This window comes from Enhydra lutris, unplaced genomic scaffold (genome assembly GCF_002288905.1).
Source record: "Enhydra lutris kenyoni isolate GAN:26980312 unplaced genomic scaffold, ASM228890v2 scaffoldscaffold10, whole genome shotgun sequence".
In the NCBI taxonomy this organism is placed as follows: domain Eukaryota; kingdom Metazoa; phylum Chordata; class Mammalia; order Carnivora; family Mustelidae; genus Enhydra; species Enhydra lutris.
In genome coordinates, this window is record NW_019154094.1 from 10505551 (window position 1) to 10524394 (window position 18844).

Below are 18844 nucleotides of genomic sequence, written 5' to 3' on the forward strand. Positions count from 1 at the left end.
TAATAACCCAATTATACCCCAAAAAATTACTTCCTGATAGCCATCAGGCAAACACTAGTAAGCCTAGCCTCATAAACAAGGTCAGTTTTCAGACTAAACACACTCACTCTCTCACCGGTAATACTTGCTAGTGGGATTTCTCTCTTCACCAAGGCTGCCTTTACTGTGAGAAGGACCTGTCAGCCTGGCTGTAGCCAAATTTGATGGAGTCCTATCCAGAGATAAGATTAAAAAAAAAAAAAAAAAAAACCTCAGAAAATTGACAGCTGGAATCAGAATGCTAGGTAAATAAAAAGGAAGCAAGCATTTTTTTGTTTGTAAGTAGAAATGCTCAAATATTTGAGCCATTACTGTACAGAACACTTTGCTCCAAAACCGCAGGACTCTGCCAAAGAGAACAGACGAGGGCTGGTCCTGGAGTGCTTATGGTCCCTGCAGTGACCAAGGATCTGGTAATGAAGGAAAGCTTTGAAGGCAGCCACCTCAGCTTCCATTTCTTGAAAGAAGCAATGGAATACCAGAAGTAAGACTTGTTCAAAGTCCTAGTCCTTGCACAAGAAAGAGCCAGGATGAGACTCTGATCTCCTGACATCTGGCTAAATGCTCTTGGGGCCGATATAAATATATACTATTAAATATAACACAAAAATACCATGATATTATATAGATGTTTGCCATATATAATATACATTAATATGTATATGTCACACACAAATATGACTATGTACGTATATAGCAATAAGAGTAGATAATAGTGTTTAACCTCAAAAATTGTTTGTTTTTTTTAAAGACTTTATTTATTTGTCAGAGAGAGAGCAGAGCAGAGAGGCAGGCGGAGGGAGAAGCAGACTTCCCGCTGACCAGGGAGCCCAACATGGGACTCGCTCCCAGGACCCTGGGATCATGACCTGAGCTGAAGGCAGATGCTTCACCTACTGAGCCACCCAGGTGCCCTCAAATTGTTTGTTTTTAAATAAAGCCCTTCAGCTGCAATGGAAGGGCTGAGGAAGAGTTATATCTATTCTCTTCAGACTCACATTATCAACTGTAAATATACTTTTCAAATGCAATATACTTCTTGTTTTCCACTGCATTGATTCCACTAGCTAGAAAATTTGGTAAATAAAAAAGGCACAAGGATTTAGACATTTTATTTCATTATTATTATTTTTTAAGATTTAATTTATTTGAGAGAGAGAGAGAAAGCACGAGCAGGAGAGGGGCAGAGGGAGAAGGAGGCTCCGTGCTGAGCAAGGGGCCGGATGTGGCGGTTGATCCCAGGACCCCAGGATCAGGACCCAAGCCAAAGGCAGATACTTAACTGACTGAGCCACCCAGGTGCCCAGAGTATAGACATTTTAAAAACATACCTCATTCGAAGGCTTGACTTAGCCATTTCATGATGTTCAATTTCTGCTTTTTTCATATAAAATATTTTTTTAATAGAATTTGCATCCTGTCAAGATAAAATTACTTGCTTTAGGAAAAAAGGAACAGTTTAAAATGCCGTCAGTCATGCACTGGACACTCTCTATGGCCCTCTTCCATTTGGAGTAGGCGTCCATTTACCATCCATAAAGCTGCATCCTCTACCCCTTCCATCTTTGAGAACATCATCACAATTATACATCAGTTAAAAAGCCCCCCAGGTCTTTCATAATTAGTCAAGTAATGCACAAAGATCTAACAGTGAACAAGGAAAATTGGGTGAAAATTCAATGAACTCTATCTGTGTCCGCTGACTTAAAAACTGACACAAAGATACACTTCTAAGATTAAAGACTATGCACACAAATTTAGATGAATGTACTTGCTTAAATCAATAGCATATTAATATAGCAAATCTAGTTTCACCTCTCTCTAAAATTTATTTTAGGGAAAATAATCACACCAAAATGTACAGTCTTAACTGCATCAACAAACTATTAGTATTCTACTATTAATGTCCTATCAAGGACTAAGAATACAGGAACTTCATAGCTCATTTCTGATTTTCATTCAAAGTTTCTTAAAAGATGAATATTGATTAAAAGCTGAAAGATAGGTTAACTACCAAAAGCAACTCTATTTGAGGCAGCATTCTGAAAGTCTAAATGATTTTTTAAAAGACTTTATTTATTTGACACACAGACATCAGAAGTAGGCAGAGAGGCAGATAGAGAGAGAGGGGGAAACAGGCTCCCCGCCTAGCAGAGAGCCCAATATGGGGCTTGATCCCAGGATCCTGAGATCATGACCTGAGCTGAAGGCAGAGGCCTAACCCACTGAGGCACCCAGGCGCCCAAAAGTCTAAATGATTTTACTCCCAAAAGGTTTTCTGAAAATCCTCTGCTAAATTCCCAATGACTTATCACTAATACAAAAAATGTCTATAAGCAACTGTGTTACAGGACTGTAAAATTTCTAGGAGAGAACTGCAAAGCAGTGAAAGAGACATTTCACAATGTGTGTTGCACTGCAGAAATTGCTTTTTATATTTATGATGTTTAAAGGAGAGACTAAATCAATATTTCACTAAAAAGTAGATCAAAACCAAACTTTCTATCTCACATTAAGATAGACATATAAATGAATGGAACAGAACTGAGATTACAGAAACAAACCCATACACCTTAAGTCAACTGATTTTCAACAGGGTGCCAATGCAGTTCAGTGGGGGAAAGAACAGTCTTTTGAATATAAGGTGCTGGGACAAATGAGCATCCCGTGTGGAAGAATGAATGTAGATCCCTACCTCATACCTAATTCAAGTATACAAAAATAAATCCAAAATGGATAAATTTAAGGGCTGAAAGTATAAAATTCTTAGATGAAAACACAGGTGTCAACCATTATGGCCTTGGATTAATGCTTTCTTACATAAGACACTAGAAATACAAGCAACCAAAAAAAAAAAAAAAAAAAAGCAGACAAGATGGGATCGGGAGGGAGACAAACCATAAGAGACTCTTAATCTCACAAAACAAACTGAGGGTTGCTGGGGGCAGGGAGAGGGTGGTTGGGTTATGGACATTGCGACGGGTATGTGCTATGGTGAGCACTGTGAAGTGTGTAAATTTGGCGATTCACAAACCTGTGTCCCTGGGGCTAATAATAGATTATATGTTAATAAAAAAAAAAATTAAAAAAAAAAAAGGCAAACTGGACTTAACCAAATTAAAAACTTTGTCAAAGGACATTATCATGAAAGTGAAAACAATCCACAGAATGGGAGAAAATACTTGTAAATCATACACCTACTTTAATATCCAAGATTATGTTAAAAAATCTAACAATTCAAGAATAAAAAAACAGGTAACCCAATTAAAAAATGGGGTAAGGATCTGATTAAAAAGTTTTTCAAAGAAGGTATGTGAATGGCTGATATACACACAAAAAGATGTTCAACATCACTAATCATCAGGGAAATAATATTCAAAACACAATGAGATGCTACTTCACACCCACAAGGATGGCTATCATAAAAACAAAAACGGAAAACAAATGTTATTGAGAATGTGGAAAAATTACACTTGCAGATTTCCAGTGCAAATGTGAAATGGTAGAGCTGGTTTGGAAAACAATTTGGTGGTTCCTCAAGAAGTTAAATATATAGTTAGTTACCATGTGGACCAGTAATTTCATTCCTAGGTACATACCCCCAAAATTGAAATACCATGTCCACATAAAAACTTAAACATGAATGTTCACAGCAACATTCTTTATGATAGCTGTAAAGTGTAAACAACCCAAATGTCTAGCAATTGATAAGTGGGTAACTAAAACATAGTATATAAATGTAACGGAGCATTACTTAGCAATGGAAAAACAAGGAATTGATACATGCTGCAACATGAATGTAGTAAGAGCGTCATGCTCAGTGCAAGATGCCCGTCATAAAGGACCACATCTGTGTGATTCCATTTACATGAAATGTTCAGAATAGGCAAATTCACAGAGACAGAAAGTAGGCCAGTGCTCCTAAAATGGGAGACTAGGGGCAAATGGTGTGACTGTTAACTGAATGTGGTCATGGCTGCACAACTCAGAATACAGTAAAAACCATTAAATCATATACTTTGAGTGAAATGTATGGTATGATGTGAATTTCACCTCAATAAAGTCGTTACATAAAAACTGCTGGCTCTAAATTAAGGTGTCTACTCTTACCAATGAAAACAACAACAGCGAAAAACTAACCTTGAACACTTGAGAACCAGGCTCATTGTAAGTTTTGGCATTTTTTGCTAGGAGATCTATATCTTTGGCCATTGCATGAATACTCTTGTAGCTTCCATTCTAGAGTAAACAACAAAATATAGCAGTTCCTCTTAACTGAAAGTTTATCAGCAAGACCTTTAAAAAGAACTCCACATATTTTTAAATTCTCACCATATTCAAAGACTTTATTGGAAAATACACATATGAACAATATATAAAGTCATTTTCTCTTCTATAAACTACTACAACTGTCCATTTACACACAAGTTTTCGAGATACGTAACAATCAGAGCTATGTTAGTTTCACAAAAACTTACAATTTTTAAAAGATCAAATAATGTAAAAGTTGTTTAATTCAGCAAACACACAGTGCCAAGCACTGTTCTAAGTGCTTCACGAATACTAATCCATTAAGGACTGTGAAGTAAAGGTGAATTAAGGGTGTGAAGTAAAACTCCTCTAGTTTTACAGACCACTTCAGATAAAATAGTCCAGCACAAAGGTTAAACTCTTTGAGTACCTACTATGTACTAGGCTCTATGTTAGAGCTGTCGTATCTTAAAGCTCACTTGATCCCAAATAATCCAGGGAGACTGAGAACTGCCTTCAGTTTTCAAAGAAAAGGAAGGAGGAAGACACTCTAAGCAGAAGTTACACAGGGTTAACAAGAAGGACCAAATTAAGTGGAGTGGAGGGTGGGGGAAGGCAGAACCATAAGCAAAGGCTGTATAGTAAGGACAAATGATGCAAAATCCAGACAGCCAGGGAAAGGAGAGTAGCTGGTGATTTGCCAAGTGAGGATACCCAACATCTGAGCACTCTCTGTTTATCTTTTTTTTTCTTAAAGATTTTATTTTTAAATAATCTCTACACCCAAGGTGGGGCTCGAACTCACAACCCCAAGATCAAGAGTAGCATGTTCTGCTGACTGATCCAGCCAGCCACCCTGAGGACCCTCCAGATTTGGAAAAGGTCCTAGTACAGGTAGTAGGGAAGAACCTACTTTCCACAACAGAGGGTACAAGTAAGTGGGTAACAGCACTGCTAGCAGCCTGGCAGCCAGGGCAAGGGGAGGTAATTCGTGCTCAAGGGAGTCTTGAGAGACTAAAGTGAGGGCAAGAGAATAGAGAAAATGCATTCCTAACTCTCGCAAAGGGCAATAAAGCAGAGGGGAGCAGTGGACATCCAGGATCCACAGTGGCAAATGGCACTGGGAACAGCAATGGCACCACAAAAAGACTATGCATGACCTCAGCTGTGCCATGATGTCCCTGAGCTCTACCTACTTCCCTACAGCTAGTTCTCCTGCCAGCCTTCCGAACAATTGCATGAGCTATCTGGTACTCTTTCCACGGATTCCCCTTCTGCTGGAGTTATTCAGAGCTGGTTTCTGTTGCACTGTAACAAGAAACTGTGATTTGCTAGCGGAGGCACTAGAAAACAAGTGACAAGGCTCTGGGCTGTGGAACAGAAAGGAAGAATAAAATAGGAAGAATGCTAGGGTCAGGAAGCAACATTCAGAAAGGACCAGAGAGCCTTTCATCAGAGAAGCAGGAGAGACTACTACAATAATTTGGACAGAAGAGGACAAGATCTTGCTTAGGGTGATAGCAAAAGGAGGTGCTTCTATGGAGCTTGTGGAAGGAAGAACAGACAAGACAAGGAGAGAGGTCTCAGAAAGAAGGCTGGGGCTGGGGTAGGGGTGTATATACAGACCTGATCTGAACTGCAGTATCACAAAAACATCTTCCCCCAAGGTAGATGTTAGATACCCCAGGGATTTAGGTTCTAGGAGACTAAGTCATTAGCAATAGCAGCTAGGGATCTACCTTAAAAACCAGGCGATACATTAGAGAATCTGTATTTTAACATTCTGTGAAAGTGTATTATGGTACCAGTAATTACTACACTGTCACTGTTCACTGCTCTCCTACAATTTTATTTTTTTTTATTTTTTTATTTTTTATTTTTTAAAGATTTTTTATTTATTTATTTGACGGAGATCACAGAGAAGCAGGCAGAGAGAGAGGAGGAAGCAGGCTCCCTGCTGAGCAGAGGGCCCGATGCGGGGCTCGATCCCAGGACCCCGGGACCATGACCCGAGCCAAAGGCAGAGGCTTCAACCCACTGAGCCACCCAGGCGCCCCTGCTCTCCTACAATTTTAAAGCCAAGGAAATTTCTCCCTCCTGGCAAACCACTTGCCTTCAGTCTCATTTCTCAATGAGACAATGTGACACATTAAATTTTCCTCTTTGCTTTACCTACTGGGAGCCCCAAACCCTCCTTACTCTGGGAGGAACCCTAACTCGCACTAACCAAGGCCACATCCCATAGGTGCTCTGTGAGATGCTTCATGCATTACCCCTGCCCCCTCCGATCTGCAAACTGGTCACACTACACCCAGCATACAGCAGAGGAAGCAGGCAAGTCGCCTGACCGAAGCGATATAGCTAGTAAGGAGCAGAGCTAGGAAGACAACCCATGTCGGTCCAACTCTAAAAACTGGATTTCTGGTAAAATATAGCTCTTTCTCCCTATACCTTCCTTAACCTCTAATCGCCAAGTTTTAAATTTCGTCATTCATTCAACTCAATAAACATCTATTGAGCACCTACTCTGTGGAGAGGCAGTAACAGTGCAGAGGTTAAGAGCACAGACTCGGGAGTCAGAATGTCTGGATTCAAATCCCAACTCTTCTCCTTACTAGCTGCTGACTTGGGCCAGTGACTTACCAGCTCGGTGCTTCGGTTTTTCTCATCTGTAAAACAGGAATAATAACGGTATCTACCTCAGGGAGTGGCTATCAGAATTAATAGTTAATACATACAAAGCACTGAGAACAGAGCAGGCACCTGGCAATGCCAACTGAGTGCTGGCTGTTGCTACTGCTGGGGATACAGGGAGGAAGGCACTCAAAGAGAACAAAGCCTCTGTTTTCACTGACCTTACCCTCTAACATATACTGAAGGTAACTTACTCTGAGACATCCTAAAACTCTTTGGAAGCAGATAAGAATAAACAACAAAGCTTTATTGCTAATGGGACTTTCACAACTAAAAACGTCTATGGCCAGTGCTTTTTAATTTTTGTCCTAAGAGCAAGATTTACAACGCCAGTGAAAATTCTGCTTTCCTCCCTACAGATAAAACGCAAAAGGGACACTATGCTACCTCCTCCAAAGCTATAATCAGTTTTACCACTCTACTTGTTTATTATATTGTTAATAACCCCTTACAAAGACATCGCTTCTGTTTCCTAAAAGCCTCTACAAAAGATGTCAGGCTGAACTGCCCTAAAACACATATGGTTACATGTGGTTATCTTCGTACCTGTATCCTCTGAGCAATGGTCTTGAGATCTATAGGCTCCTTAATTATTGCATAATAGTCTGGATATTGCTGGAAGACAAAAACCCGGGCATGATAAATAAGAGAAAAGTATCCAGGAAATGAGAAACAAGCAAAAACACTGACAATCTGTTAATCAACTGAACAGCTCTGTCAGATGCAAGGCTACAAACACAGCTGTAGAGCATACGGTTTGTTATAGGTGAAGCAGAAAGAATTTGATTTTAACAAGATTTATGAAATACACAAGAGCACATTGTACAAGTTTACAGGTAGTATTCGGTAACTGCCATTATCCAACACTATAACTTAATGTTTAAAAAAATTCTAAATTCATAGAATCACACAATTTAAAATTTAAGGTTCCAACATATTTATCCCTGAAAATGAAATAGAAGAATGTTTTTGAATGTTCTTATAAGCTCTTTTAATTTTTCAACTTAAATCACACAATATTATCCTATTTCATATAAAATTACTTTTTAAAAGATTTTATTTACTTTAAAGAGAGAGAACACGCACCTGTGAGTAGACAGGGGGATGGGAGGAAGGAGTTGGGGTGGGAAGAGGAAGGGGGAAAAAAAAATCTCAGGCTGACTCCACGCCAACCGTGTAGCCCGACACAGGGTTCAATCTCACAAGCATGAGATTATGACCTGAGCCAAAAAAGAGCTGGATGCTTGAACCAACTGAGCCACTCAGGTGCCCCTCATATAAAATTCTTATGGATCTTAAACTACATAAGGTTGCAAGTTTGTTAGCTTCATGTTTAACTTAATGCTTCTACTTATTTTGGTCAAATTAATTTTTTTTTCAAACTAAAACACATTAAGTGAAACCACATTAAAGAATCAAAGTAAAAGGGGTGCCTAGATGGCTCAGTCAGTTAAGCATCTGCTTTTGGTTCAGGCCATTATCCCAGTGTCCTGGGATCAAGCCCAGGCTTCCTGCTCAGTGGGAAGTCTGCTTCTCCCTCTCCCTCTGCCTCTGCCTCCTCCTCCTAGCTCATGCCCTGTCTCTGTCTCTCATTCTCTCTATAAAATAAATAAATAAAATCTTCAAAAAAACCACAAAAGGTAAAATTATAAGCACTCTCTGATTTCTCATCAAGTATTAGCTTATCACAAGAAAATAAGTGAAGTATGCTAGAGGAATGTTCTTGAAGAGTTTCACAAAGTCCACAGTGCAGGGATGCCTGGACGGTTCAGCTGGTTAAGTGTCTGACTCTTCAGTTCAGGTCTTGATCTCGGGATCATGAGATGGCGCCCTGTGTCAGGCTCTGTGCTCAGCGGGAGTTAGTTTGAGATTCTCCTTCACCCTCTGCCCCTCCCCTGAATGCGTGCCTTCTTTCAAATAAATAAAATCTTTAAAAACAAAACAAAACAGGGGCACCCGGGTGGCTCAGTGGGTTAAGACTCTGCCTTCGGCTCAGATCCTGATCCCAGGGTCCTGGGATCAAGCCCTGCATCAGGTTCTCTGCTCAGCGGGAAGCCTGCTTCCTCCTCTCTCTCTCTGCCTGCCTCTCTGCCTACTTGTGATCTCTGTCAAATAAATAAATAAAATCTTTAAAAAACAAAAAACAAAAACAAACAACCAAAAATGCCCACACTGTATTCACTGCCCCAAGTCTTTTCTACAGGTTTGGTTCCTTGGAAGAAACAACTGAAGCTGACCAAAAATTAAAAAAACGAAATCTTGCCATTTGCAACTACATGGATGGAACTACAGGGTATTATGCTGAGTGAAATAAGTCAATCAGAAAAAGACAATTATCATGCGATCTCTCTGATATGAGGAATTTGAGAGGCAGGGCAGGGGGACATGGGAGATAGGGAGCAAAAAAATGAAACAAGATGGGACCGGGGAGGGAGACAAACCATAAGAGACTCTTAATCTCAGGGAACAAACAGAGGGTTGCTGGGGGCTAGCAGGGGAGGGATACGGTGGGTGGGTGATGGACACTGGGGAAGGCATATGCTTTGGTGAGCGCTGTGAACTGTGTAAGCCTGATGATTCACAGACCTGTACCCCTGAAGCAAATAATACATCATACGTTAATAAAAAAAAGTTGGTCTACTATGTGGGCTCTCCAAGTTCTTCCAACCTGTTCAAGTCCTTGAAGCCCAAACAACAACAAAAAGCAGGCGACTACAGCCTTCACCTAGTTACTGGGCTGAAGGCATGATCTCAGGGATGCTTCCTCTCATCTCATTCCTCAGGTTACCCTTACTTTCTTAACCCTACTCTTTTCTTTGCTTGGATCAAACCCGTTTTCTGCCCCCTCTCTATCAATTCTAGTTCAGAAGACAAATTATAGCAAGGCCACCCTGGCTGGGTCTACATATTCCCAATTCCCCTCTTCAGCCAATTCAGCTTGGGAAGGGCTCATAAAGGAAAGGTAAAAACTGCCCTCCCCTCCCAATCTCAGTCCTTGCTGACTTTGAAACTGTCACATCCCGAGGGACCAATGGGAACCTGCTTTTTCTAACCAACTTTTGCTACATGGTATTCCCAAAAGCCCTCCTGGAATGGAGAAACAGGATATTAAACATGTTTGTTTGTTTGTTTTAAAAATAAGCTCCACACCCAGCATGGAGCCCAATAAGGGGCTTAAACTCATGATCCTGAGATCAAGCCCTGAGCTGAGATCAAGAGTTGGGACGCTGAACTGACTGAGCCACCCAGGTGCCCCAGGATATTAATGCTTTATTGCTCCAAGTCACCCTTGGTGGCTTGACCACTGGTGATGATCTCCTGCAAAATAAGAGTAGGTCTTGAATAAAGACTGTACTCCACATAACAAATAGCATGGAGGACAAGGGGAGTTGGAGAGGAGAAGGGAGTTGAGGGAAATTGGAAGGGGAGGTGAACCATGAGAGACTATGGACTCTGAAAAACAATCTGAGGGTTCTGAAGGGGCGGGGGGGGGGGGGTTGGGGGAACCAGGTGGTGGGTATTGGAGAGGGCACGGATTGCATGGAGCACTGGGTGTGGTGCAAAAACAATGAATACTGTTAACGCTGAAAATAAATTTAAAAAATTTAAAAAAAAAGACTATACTCCTTTCTTATATTTTTTTAAAATTGTGGTCAAATATACAAAAAATGTACTGTTTAATCATTGTAAGTGTGTGGTTCAGTGACATTAAGTACATTCACACTATTGTGCAACCATGGTCATCAACCATCTTCTAAACGTTTCATCCTCCCAAACTGAATCTCCAGACCCAATGAACAATAACTGCCCCCTCTCTCTTCCTGCCAGTCCCTGGAAACCACAATTCTACTTTCTCTAATGAATCTGAATACTCTGAGTACCTTCTATAAGAGGAAACATGCAATATTGGTCCTTCTGTGACTGGCTGATTTCATTTACTATAATGTGTTCAGGGTTCATTTTAGCATGTGTCAGAATTTCATTCTTTTTAGTTTATTTTAAATATTTCATTTATGTATTTGAGAGAGAGAACGATAGAATAAGCAGAGGTAGGGGCAGAGGGAGAGGGAGAAGCAAGTTTCCTGCTGAATAGGGAGTGGGATGCAGGGCTTGATCTAAGGACCCTGGGATCATCACCTGAGCCAAAGGCAGACTCTTAACTGAGCGAGCCACTCAGGCTCCCCTCATTCTTTTTCTAAAGGCTGAAAAATACTCTATTGTATGTATATACCACATTTCATTTATCAAGTCATCTACTGAGGGCCATCGGGTTGCTCCCATGTTTTAACTATTTTGAATAATACCGCTGTGAACATGGGTGTACACATCTCTTTGAGATCCTGCTTCCAATTCCTTTGGGTATGTACCCAAAGTGGAATTGCTGGATCATAGGGTAAATCTGTATTCAATTTTTTGAGAATTTATCGTACAGTTTTCCTTTTCTCTTAAAATTTAAAACATACGACCAATATAATCACTGTATTTTTCTAATCAGATCCACACTTAGAAGAGCAGTGGTCATATATGCTTTCTTTCTTTCAACTTTTTAACTTTTTTTTCTTTTTAACTTTTTAAAGTAAGTCTACACCCAACATGGGACTTGAACTCATGACATCAAGATCAAGACTTGCATGTTCTACCCTCTTAGCCAGCCAGGTGCCCCTCTGCTTTACTTCTAATGTGGTAACTGTCCTACAACTAGTCAAGACACATCTCTAGATAACCAGTCATGTCGATGACTGATGGGGAAAACTGCATGCCACTCATCAGTCAATAAGCATTTCTTGCACACCAGGGACATGCTGGATCCCAACTATATGGCAAGGATACAAAAGAAAATAGGACATAATTGTTCTTAAATTCAGGGGTGTGGGAAGGAGGTAGATAAAAAGTAAACGATCACAATGGAGTATATGCGACAGTGAAGTACTTCTAAAAGTATATCCTTGTCTAGAAATACAAGAATGCAGAGGCCATCAAAATGTTTGTAGTTCCATGGGCTACAGTGGGACTTTAGCGATGCTCACTGCCTTTCGGTTATGAAGCCACAAGAGGCCCTGCCACTTTCAAAGGGTCTCACTTGTCTAGAAAACCTCTTCCTCTTTGGGGTAGATGAGTACTACTAGATCTCTCTCTTCTCCATCACCAGGAGATCAGCACTAAAAGAGGAAGAACTCATTTATCTTCTCATTCTATCTCCTGAGCAAAGAGAATGTTTCTTCTCTTTTACAAATAAAAGGCTTAGTTTATGTACTTATTTTGTTATTTTAAGAGTCACCAAGATTGGAAACAACCCAATGTCCATGGGCAGATGAATGGACAAATAAAATGTGGTATATGCACAAATGAGAGTATTTACTTAGCTTTAAAAAGGAAGGAAATTCTGACACATGCTCCAACCTGGATGAACGCTGAATATACGACGCTAAATGAGATAAACCAGATACAAAAGGATATTGTATGAGTTCTCTTATGATCAGGTACTTAGAGTAGTCAAATTCATAGAGAACACAGAACGGTAGTTGTCAAAAGCTGGGGGCTGAGAGGGAATGGGGAGTTGTTGGGGTTTTTTTGTTTGTATTTTATTTTTTTACTTTATTTTATTTTATGGGGAGTTATTGTTTAATGGATACAGAGTTTTAATTAAGCAAACAGACATACAATACGAATATACTTACCTCACTGAACCGTACACTTAAAATGGTTAAATGGTAAATCTTATATATATTTTACAATAAAAAACAAAAACCAAACAGTAAGAATAACCAATCAAAAACAATTTTGTTTTAAATTCACAACCTTCAGGAGAGATAAAATGGTAGAACATGTCCTACGTGCTTGCTGCTGTGGCCTCACGGAGGGTCACCTGGCAGCCTCCAATACCTTTATTTACTAAGAACTAATAAATTTTCTGAAGTACTGAAAAATGAAAACCAAATGAAACAAAAACACACTTTAACTCATCTGTTTTTAACTGCATCACTTACCACTTTAGAAGGCAGTTTCTGAAAAAGTTCACTGATGAGACGTCCTGATGGATTTGTGGCTACAACTATGGCTTCAAGAAGCTGCTCCAGGATCTCCTTCAAGTAACTTGGAGAAGACTGGGAGGAGGAGGTTAGCAGGAAGGAGAGAAGAGACAGAGAATGACTGTGAGAGAAATCCAAACATCAATGCTAAAATGTTAAAATTAATTCAAAAAGCAACTTATAAACAGTACTTATTTAGTGTAAGTTTCAAAAATACCACAGAAACGCTCTGATGCGGACATGGGGCCTGCACCCCTGGAATGGCATACGTGACACTAAGGAGGCTCCTTATGTTACCTCAGCAACTAAATCCCTTGGACCAGGTCCTTTTACTGAAGTCTATTCCACAGTAAACACTGTAACAGTGAAATTCAAGTGCCATATGTATGAAATGATGGAAATGCAAACCTTCTTAGGGTCTGAGCAACTGAGACAGGGAAAACATGTCCCATGATACCTGACTCTCTCTACATCTGCTCTTCCTAACTACTGAAGTCTGAATATTCTGGTAGAACAAGGATGCATGTAAAGCTGGAAATATATACTTCTACCCATGGGGTGGCTCTATCAGATCTGATGACAGAATTCTAGCTATCTCAAAAGCAAATAGAGATCATATCAAATAATGCACATTACTTCTGCCCCGCAGACTGGCTGACTTACTCCTACCTTATTTACTGTTTCCACATGGGAAAGTATATGCCCCAAACAGCACTTGGCCAGGCAGGATCTGAGTATGAAGCTGGTTTTTACAGTGAGCAATGGCATGTTTGCATCAAGAGTTACAGAAAATGGGTGCGCCGGATGGCTCAACTGTTTAAACACCCGACTCTTTTGACTCCGGTCACAATCTTGAGGGTGTGAGATCAAACCCCATGTAGGACTCTGCAGTCAGCAGGAGTCTGCTTGAGATTCTCTCCCTTTGCTCCTCCCTGACACGTTCACTCTCTCTCTAAAATAGATAAATAAATCTTAAACAAAAGAGTTATAGAACCATGTTCTGTGCATACAAAAGAAAGGGTAATGGTATTTCTGGCTTAAACCACAAAAGCATTGATCTTTGTGTCCTCATCTAACAGGTCTTTTTTATTTAGTACAGTCTCAATTTTAAGGTCCAATATTAACTCCACAGAGAGAACATTAACATCTCTTGAGCCTAGCACAGTGCCTGGCAATAACAAACACATAACAAATATTTAACAAATAAAACATGTGATTCTCTGAGAGTTTCCAACTACATAAGCTTAGAGAACCAACAAAACACTGATGAAATCAGACTAAAAATACCCATGCTTAAGTCATTTACTTCCTGGCTAAAACACAGTACCACAGAGTTAGTTTCAAAAAGAGCAGAGTTATACTCTGCAGCCAAGATTCCTTTCCTCCCAACCCAAACAGCTACTCTGGAAACACGTGTTGCAGATGACATGCAACGTGTGCTGCAGGGTGTGAATGCGCTCCCAGAACCTATTTCCACAACTGGGAAAGCTCCAAGGAAATCATTTTGAATTTAAAAATGAGAAGCGGGGTGTCTGGGTGGCTCAGGGGGTTAAAGCCTCTGCCTTTGGCTGGGGTTGTGATCTTGGGGTCCTGGGCTCAAGCCCCGCGTCGGGATCTCTGCTTGGCAGGGAGCCTGCTTCCCTCTCTCTCTCTCTGCCTGCCTCTTTGCCTACTTGTGCTCTGTGTCAAATAAATAAATAAAATCTTTAAAAAAAAAAAAAAGAGAGAGAAGCTTGAAAATACCCTCTCCATTCATAAGAACTTAGGGCCAAGAAGCAGCCTGGGAAATATAAACATGAATGTGCAAGATCCTCCCAATTTGTTACCAAAGAAACACAGGCAAGTCCTAAATGCAGGTGGTTTCATTTTTTGACTAGAACCCTGGAGGCCTATAAGACGACTGAGCCCTCTGTAGGTAATGTTCTGTCCAAGAAAGCATGGGGTAAATCACTGTTCCTATATTAATACCGGAGAGTAAAATTCCAGGGAATCCCTAGTTAATTGCCTTCTACCTAATTCTAATCATTTAACTGCCAGAAAGAAATTGACAAGGTACCCAAGAGCTACATTTTGAGAGTCCAAGAAGTAGTTACTTTCCTTTTTTAATAGAAAGAGAGAAACTGAGAGTATGTGGGTATGTGAGTGGCAGAGAGGCACAGGGAGAGGGGAAATCTTAAGTGGACTCCATGCTGAGCAGAGAGCCCAATGTGGGGCTCCATTATCATGACCTGAGCCAAATCCAAGAGTTGGACGCCTAACTGACTGAGCCACCCAGGTGCCCGGAAGTATTTACATTTTTGAGAAATTCACCTAGCATTTCTTTTCTCTGTGTTGAAGTTTCAGGAGAAGGCCTATTGGGGTTAACTTAGGGAAGAAAGGAGAACGCTCAGCTTTGGGTGTCTCACTATTTAGCTACAGAAGAGCGATGTCCTTACTTTTATTATCTTTCTTCCTCTAATTAAACACACGTGCTCATTCATCAAGTGTTTACCAGTACCTACACATGCCTCACAGTCTAGATGCCAGCAACAGGTGAATAAGGTGGTATTTTCTGTGCAGCTATCATTCTCTTTGGAAGAAGAAAGAAAGTAAACATGCAAACAGATAAACAAGTTATTTCACATATAGTAACAAAAAACTGAGGACCACAGAACAGAGTGATGTGGTGATGGGAAAAGACGAGTACAGGGCAAACAATTTAGACAAGTCGTCAGGAAAGTCCACTCCTAGCTGTCTTAATTTTAAGTGATGTTAGAATCATGAAAAAGAGCCAGTCACAGAAAGAGCCAAAGGAAGCGTATGTTCCAAGCAGAAGAGCAACTGCAAAATTCTAGGGGCAAGAGCACATTTGGCATGTTCTGGGAACAGCAGCAGTACTAGCTACAAAAAATATTTCTAAGGTAATTCCAATGACTCTCCAACATTTAATCACAATACTGCCTACTGTTGTATCTCAATCCAGCAAAACTGGAACAGTCCTTGATGATATGAAGGTTCTCCTTAAAACTGAATAGGAAATATGCATTAATGTAAGAGCAACTCATGAAAACAACCACTCATGGCACTCAATGTCCAGGATGTCCTAGGATCTCTTGTAATCGGAGTGGGGATCTCTGGTCATATGCCCCCTTACCCTCCTAGTCACCAACACCACACCACAGGAAACCCAGTTGCCCACAAAAGCACAGAAGAAATCACAGGTAGGGGGGCCTCGTCTACTCTCAAAAAGGTCCATCTTACTCATCCCAGCCGCACACTTACTCCTTCGGTCACTGTGCCTTGATTGTCTTGCCCATCTTCATCATCATCTTCGTCATCTGCTTCTCCTTTTTGAACAAACTCATTTCTTGTTCTAAGGTACAAATCCCAGAGTTTGCAAGCAGCTTTATATTCAGGAGAATCTGGCTGTACAAATGAACAAAGACAAAAGAAAAAAATATCACTTTAGTATTTTATTGTAAATCAACAACTACTTTTAAAGCATTCTGTTCCAGCAGAGACTAGCATTCTAAGACATCGATGCTGAAACTCTTACAACAAATTTAGAAATCTTTATGACTGAAAGATACATGAGCCTCAATTCCTCTTCTGAGAAACAAAGCATATGTTTTAAAGGCATTCTGAAATCATATTATTTTTTTATTTATGCCCTATTATCTCATTACATTAAGATTTGAGGCAAAAGATAAATGATTTGTTAAATTAACACTAACAGAGATGCCTGGGTGGCTCAGTCAGTTACGTGTCTGCCTTTGGCTCAGGTCATGATCCCAGGATGCGGAGATCAAGTGCCCCCTGGGCTCCTTGTTCAGTGGGGAGCCAGCTTCTCCCTCTACCTGTTGCTCCCCCTGCTTGTGTTCTCTCTCTGACAAATAAATAAAATCTTAAAAAAAAAAGTAACCCTAATAACTCATACATGAACATACGCAATTCAAAAGGTAAGACCCAGTTTAAGGGCTATAAGTGTAAAGTGTAGAAGCTAACGATTGTTCTACTATCACTTCTATTTTTAAGTTATTTACTACTTTATTTAAAGACTTCTTTTCCTAAAGTATAATAGGGATAAACTCTAACTGAAACTTCCCAGTAAAAGCAATGCTGGCACCAATGTTAAAACAAGCAGTGGGGCGCCTGGGTGGCTCAGTCGTCAAGCGTCTGCCTGCAGCTCAGGTCCTGACCCCAGAGTCCTGGGATCGAGCCCCACATCAGGCTCCCTGCACAGCAGGAAGCCTGCTTCTCCCTCTCCCACTCCCCCTGCCTGTGTTCTCTCTCTCACTGTGTTTCTCTCTGTCAAATAAATAAATAAAAGTTTTAAAAAAATAAACAAATAAGTAAAGCTAAACTTTCGAATCCATGCAGGTGCTGCCAGTAAGGAGAAAGCAATGCTCAAAAGAGCAAGAAGAGAGTCAAAGCAGGAACCCACATGACCGAGCAGAACACTGAAGCTTGATGTCCACTTGAGGGCTTCTGTAAGGTAAGATAAACCTAAAGCTTTAGTTTTCAAAGCTCTCTGAAGCTGCAGGACAGGAGATAAAGGTCAGAGCCCACCAGAAGCTGGGACTCCAAACACCACCCTTGCAACCTAAGCAGGAATTCAAGAACAATTCAGTGTCTGTGATGCCTGGGAACAACACTACCCACCTCATCCTCCACCCAGCTCAACCTGTGCTTATCTCCAACCATAACGCTGCAGGGAGAGGAGAGGCATGGGATGATTCTCCTCTGAGAAGTCCTCATACGCTAGCCCTAACAAAGACAGGTCAGGTGCCTGGGATAAGCAACACACTACCCTAAATGAACCCAATTTCAATCTAAGCCTCAAACAATCTCTAGAGATCAAGTTCCAAGAAATGTGAGCTCAAGGTTAAACTTCATGAAACACAAAAGAATGAAACCACACAAGAAAGCCAGCAGAAATAACCACAAAATCAGATACACAAGTATTTCAGATTTTGGAATTATGCCATAGTATGAAAAATGAGTATGTTGAACATTTTTAAAGAAACGATGGGATTGAAAAATAGAAGCAAATTGCAGGAAACCCTGAAAAGAAAACTACTTCCAAAATATGAAAAACACAAATATTAGAAGAACTCAACAGTGTGGTTTAAGAGCAGATTTCAAAGAAAAGTAGAAGAACTAAAGAAATTACATAAAAAGTGGGGCGCCTGGGTGGCTCAGGTATTAAGCGTCTGCCTTCAGCTTGGGTCATGATCCCAGGATCCTGGGATGGAGCATTGGGCTCCCTGCTAAGCGGGAAACCTGTTTCTCCCTCTCCCACACCCCTGCTTATATTCCCTCTCTCGCCGTCTCTCTCTCACTCTCTCTCTGTCAAATAAATATATAAATAAATAAATAATCTTTAAAAAAAAAAGAAATTACATAAAACGCAACAAAGGCACTGAAAAGGGGACTAGGAAAGGTTAGGAGAGACAGAGACTTGAGAGGGCTCTAGCGGAACACACGATCCGAGTTCTAGCAGGACAGAGTTTGGCTGGGGCAGCGCACAAAGACAGAACAGCTGCAAACTTCCCCAGGCTGATGAAAAACATCGATCCAAAAATTCAGAAAGCCCTACAGTTCCCAGACTATACTAATAAAAGGATATTCATATCCAGATACATCACCGTGAAACTGTAGAACACAAGAGACAAAAGGAAGCCAAAGACAGCCAGAAAGAAAAGATAGCTAACCTTTAAAGGAACTAAAATTATATCGACAGAAGACTTCTTGATGGCAATAAAAGAATAAAGAATAGGGACACCTGGCTAGCTCAGTCAGAAGGACATGCAACTTCTGATCTCAGGGGCTATGAATTCGAGTCCCAGGTT

At 40.5% G+C, this 18844-nt stretch overlaps 1 protein-coding gene across 12 annotated transcripts in view; it reads right to left on the bottom strand.

Annotated features, from left to right (window-relative positions):
• LOC111143886 (polybromo 1) overlaps window positions 1–18844 on the bottom strand; it is a 128081-nt gene that overhangs the window by 90807 nt on the left and 18430 nt on the right. For 10 of the 12 annotated variants that reach the window (XM_022497915.1, XM_022497914.1, XM_022497919.1 and 7 more), the window contains 6 exons: window positions 16275–16418; window positions 12972–13088; window positions 7531–7599; window positions 4180–4278; window positions 1371–1456; window positions 116–211 (listed from right to left, as the gene is read on the bottom strand). In XM_022497915.1, the coding sequence (XP_022353623.1) occupies window positions 116–211; window positions 1371–1456; window positions 4180–4278; window positions 7531–7599; window positions 12972–13088; window positions 16275–16418 (611 nt within the window). The remainder of the gene's footprint in view (window positions 1–115; window positions 212–1370; window positions 1457–4179; window positions 4279–7530; window positions 7600–12971; window positions 13089–16274; window positions 16419–18844) is intronic. The other 2 variants (XM_022497918.1, XM_022497916.1) reach the window with 1 other exon arrangement.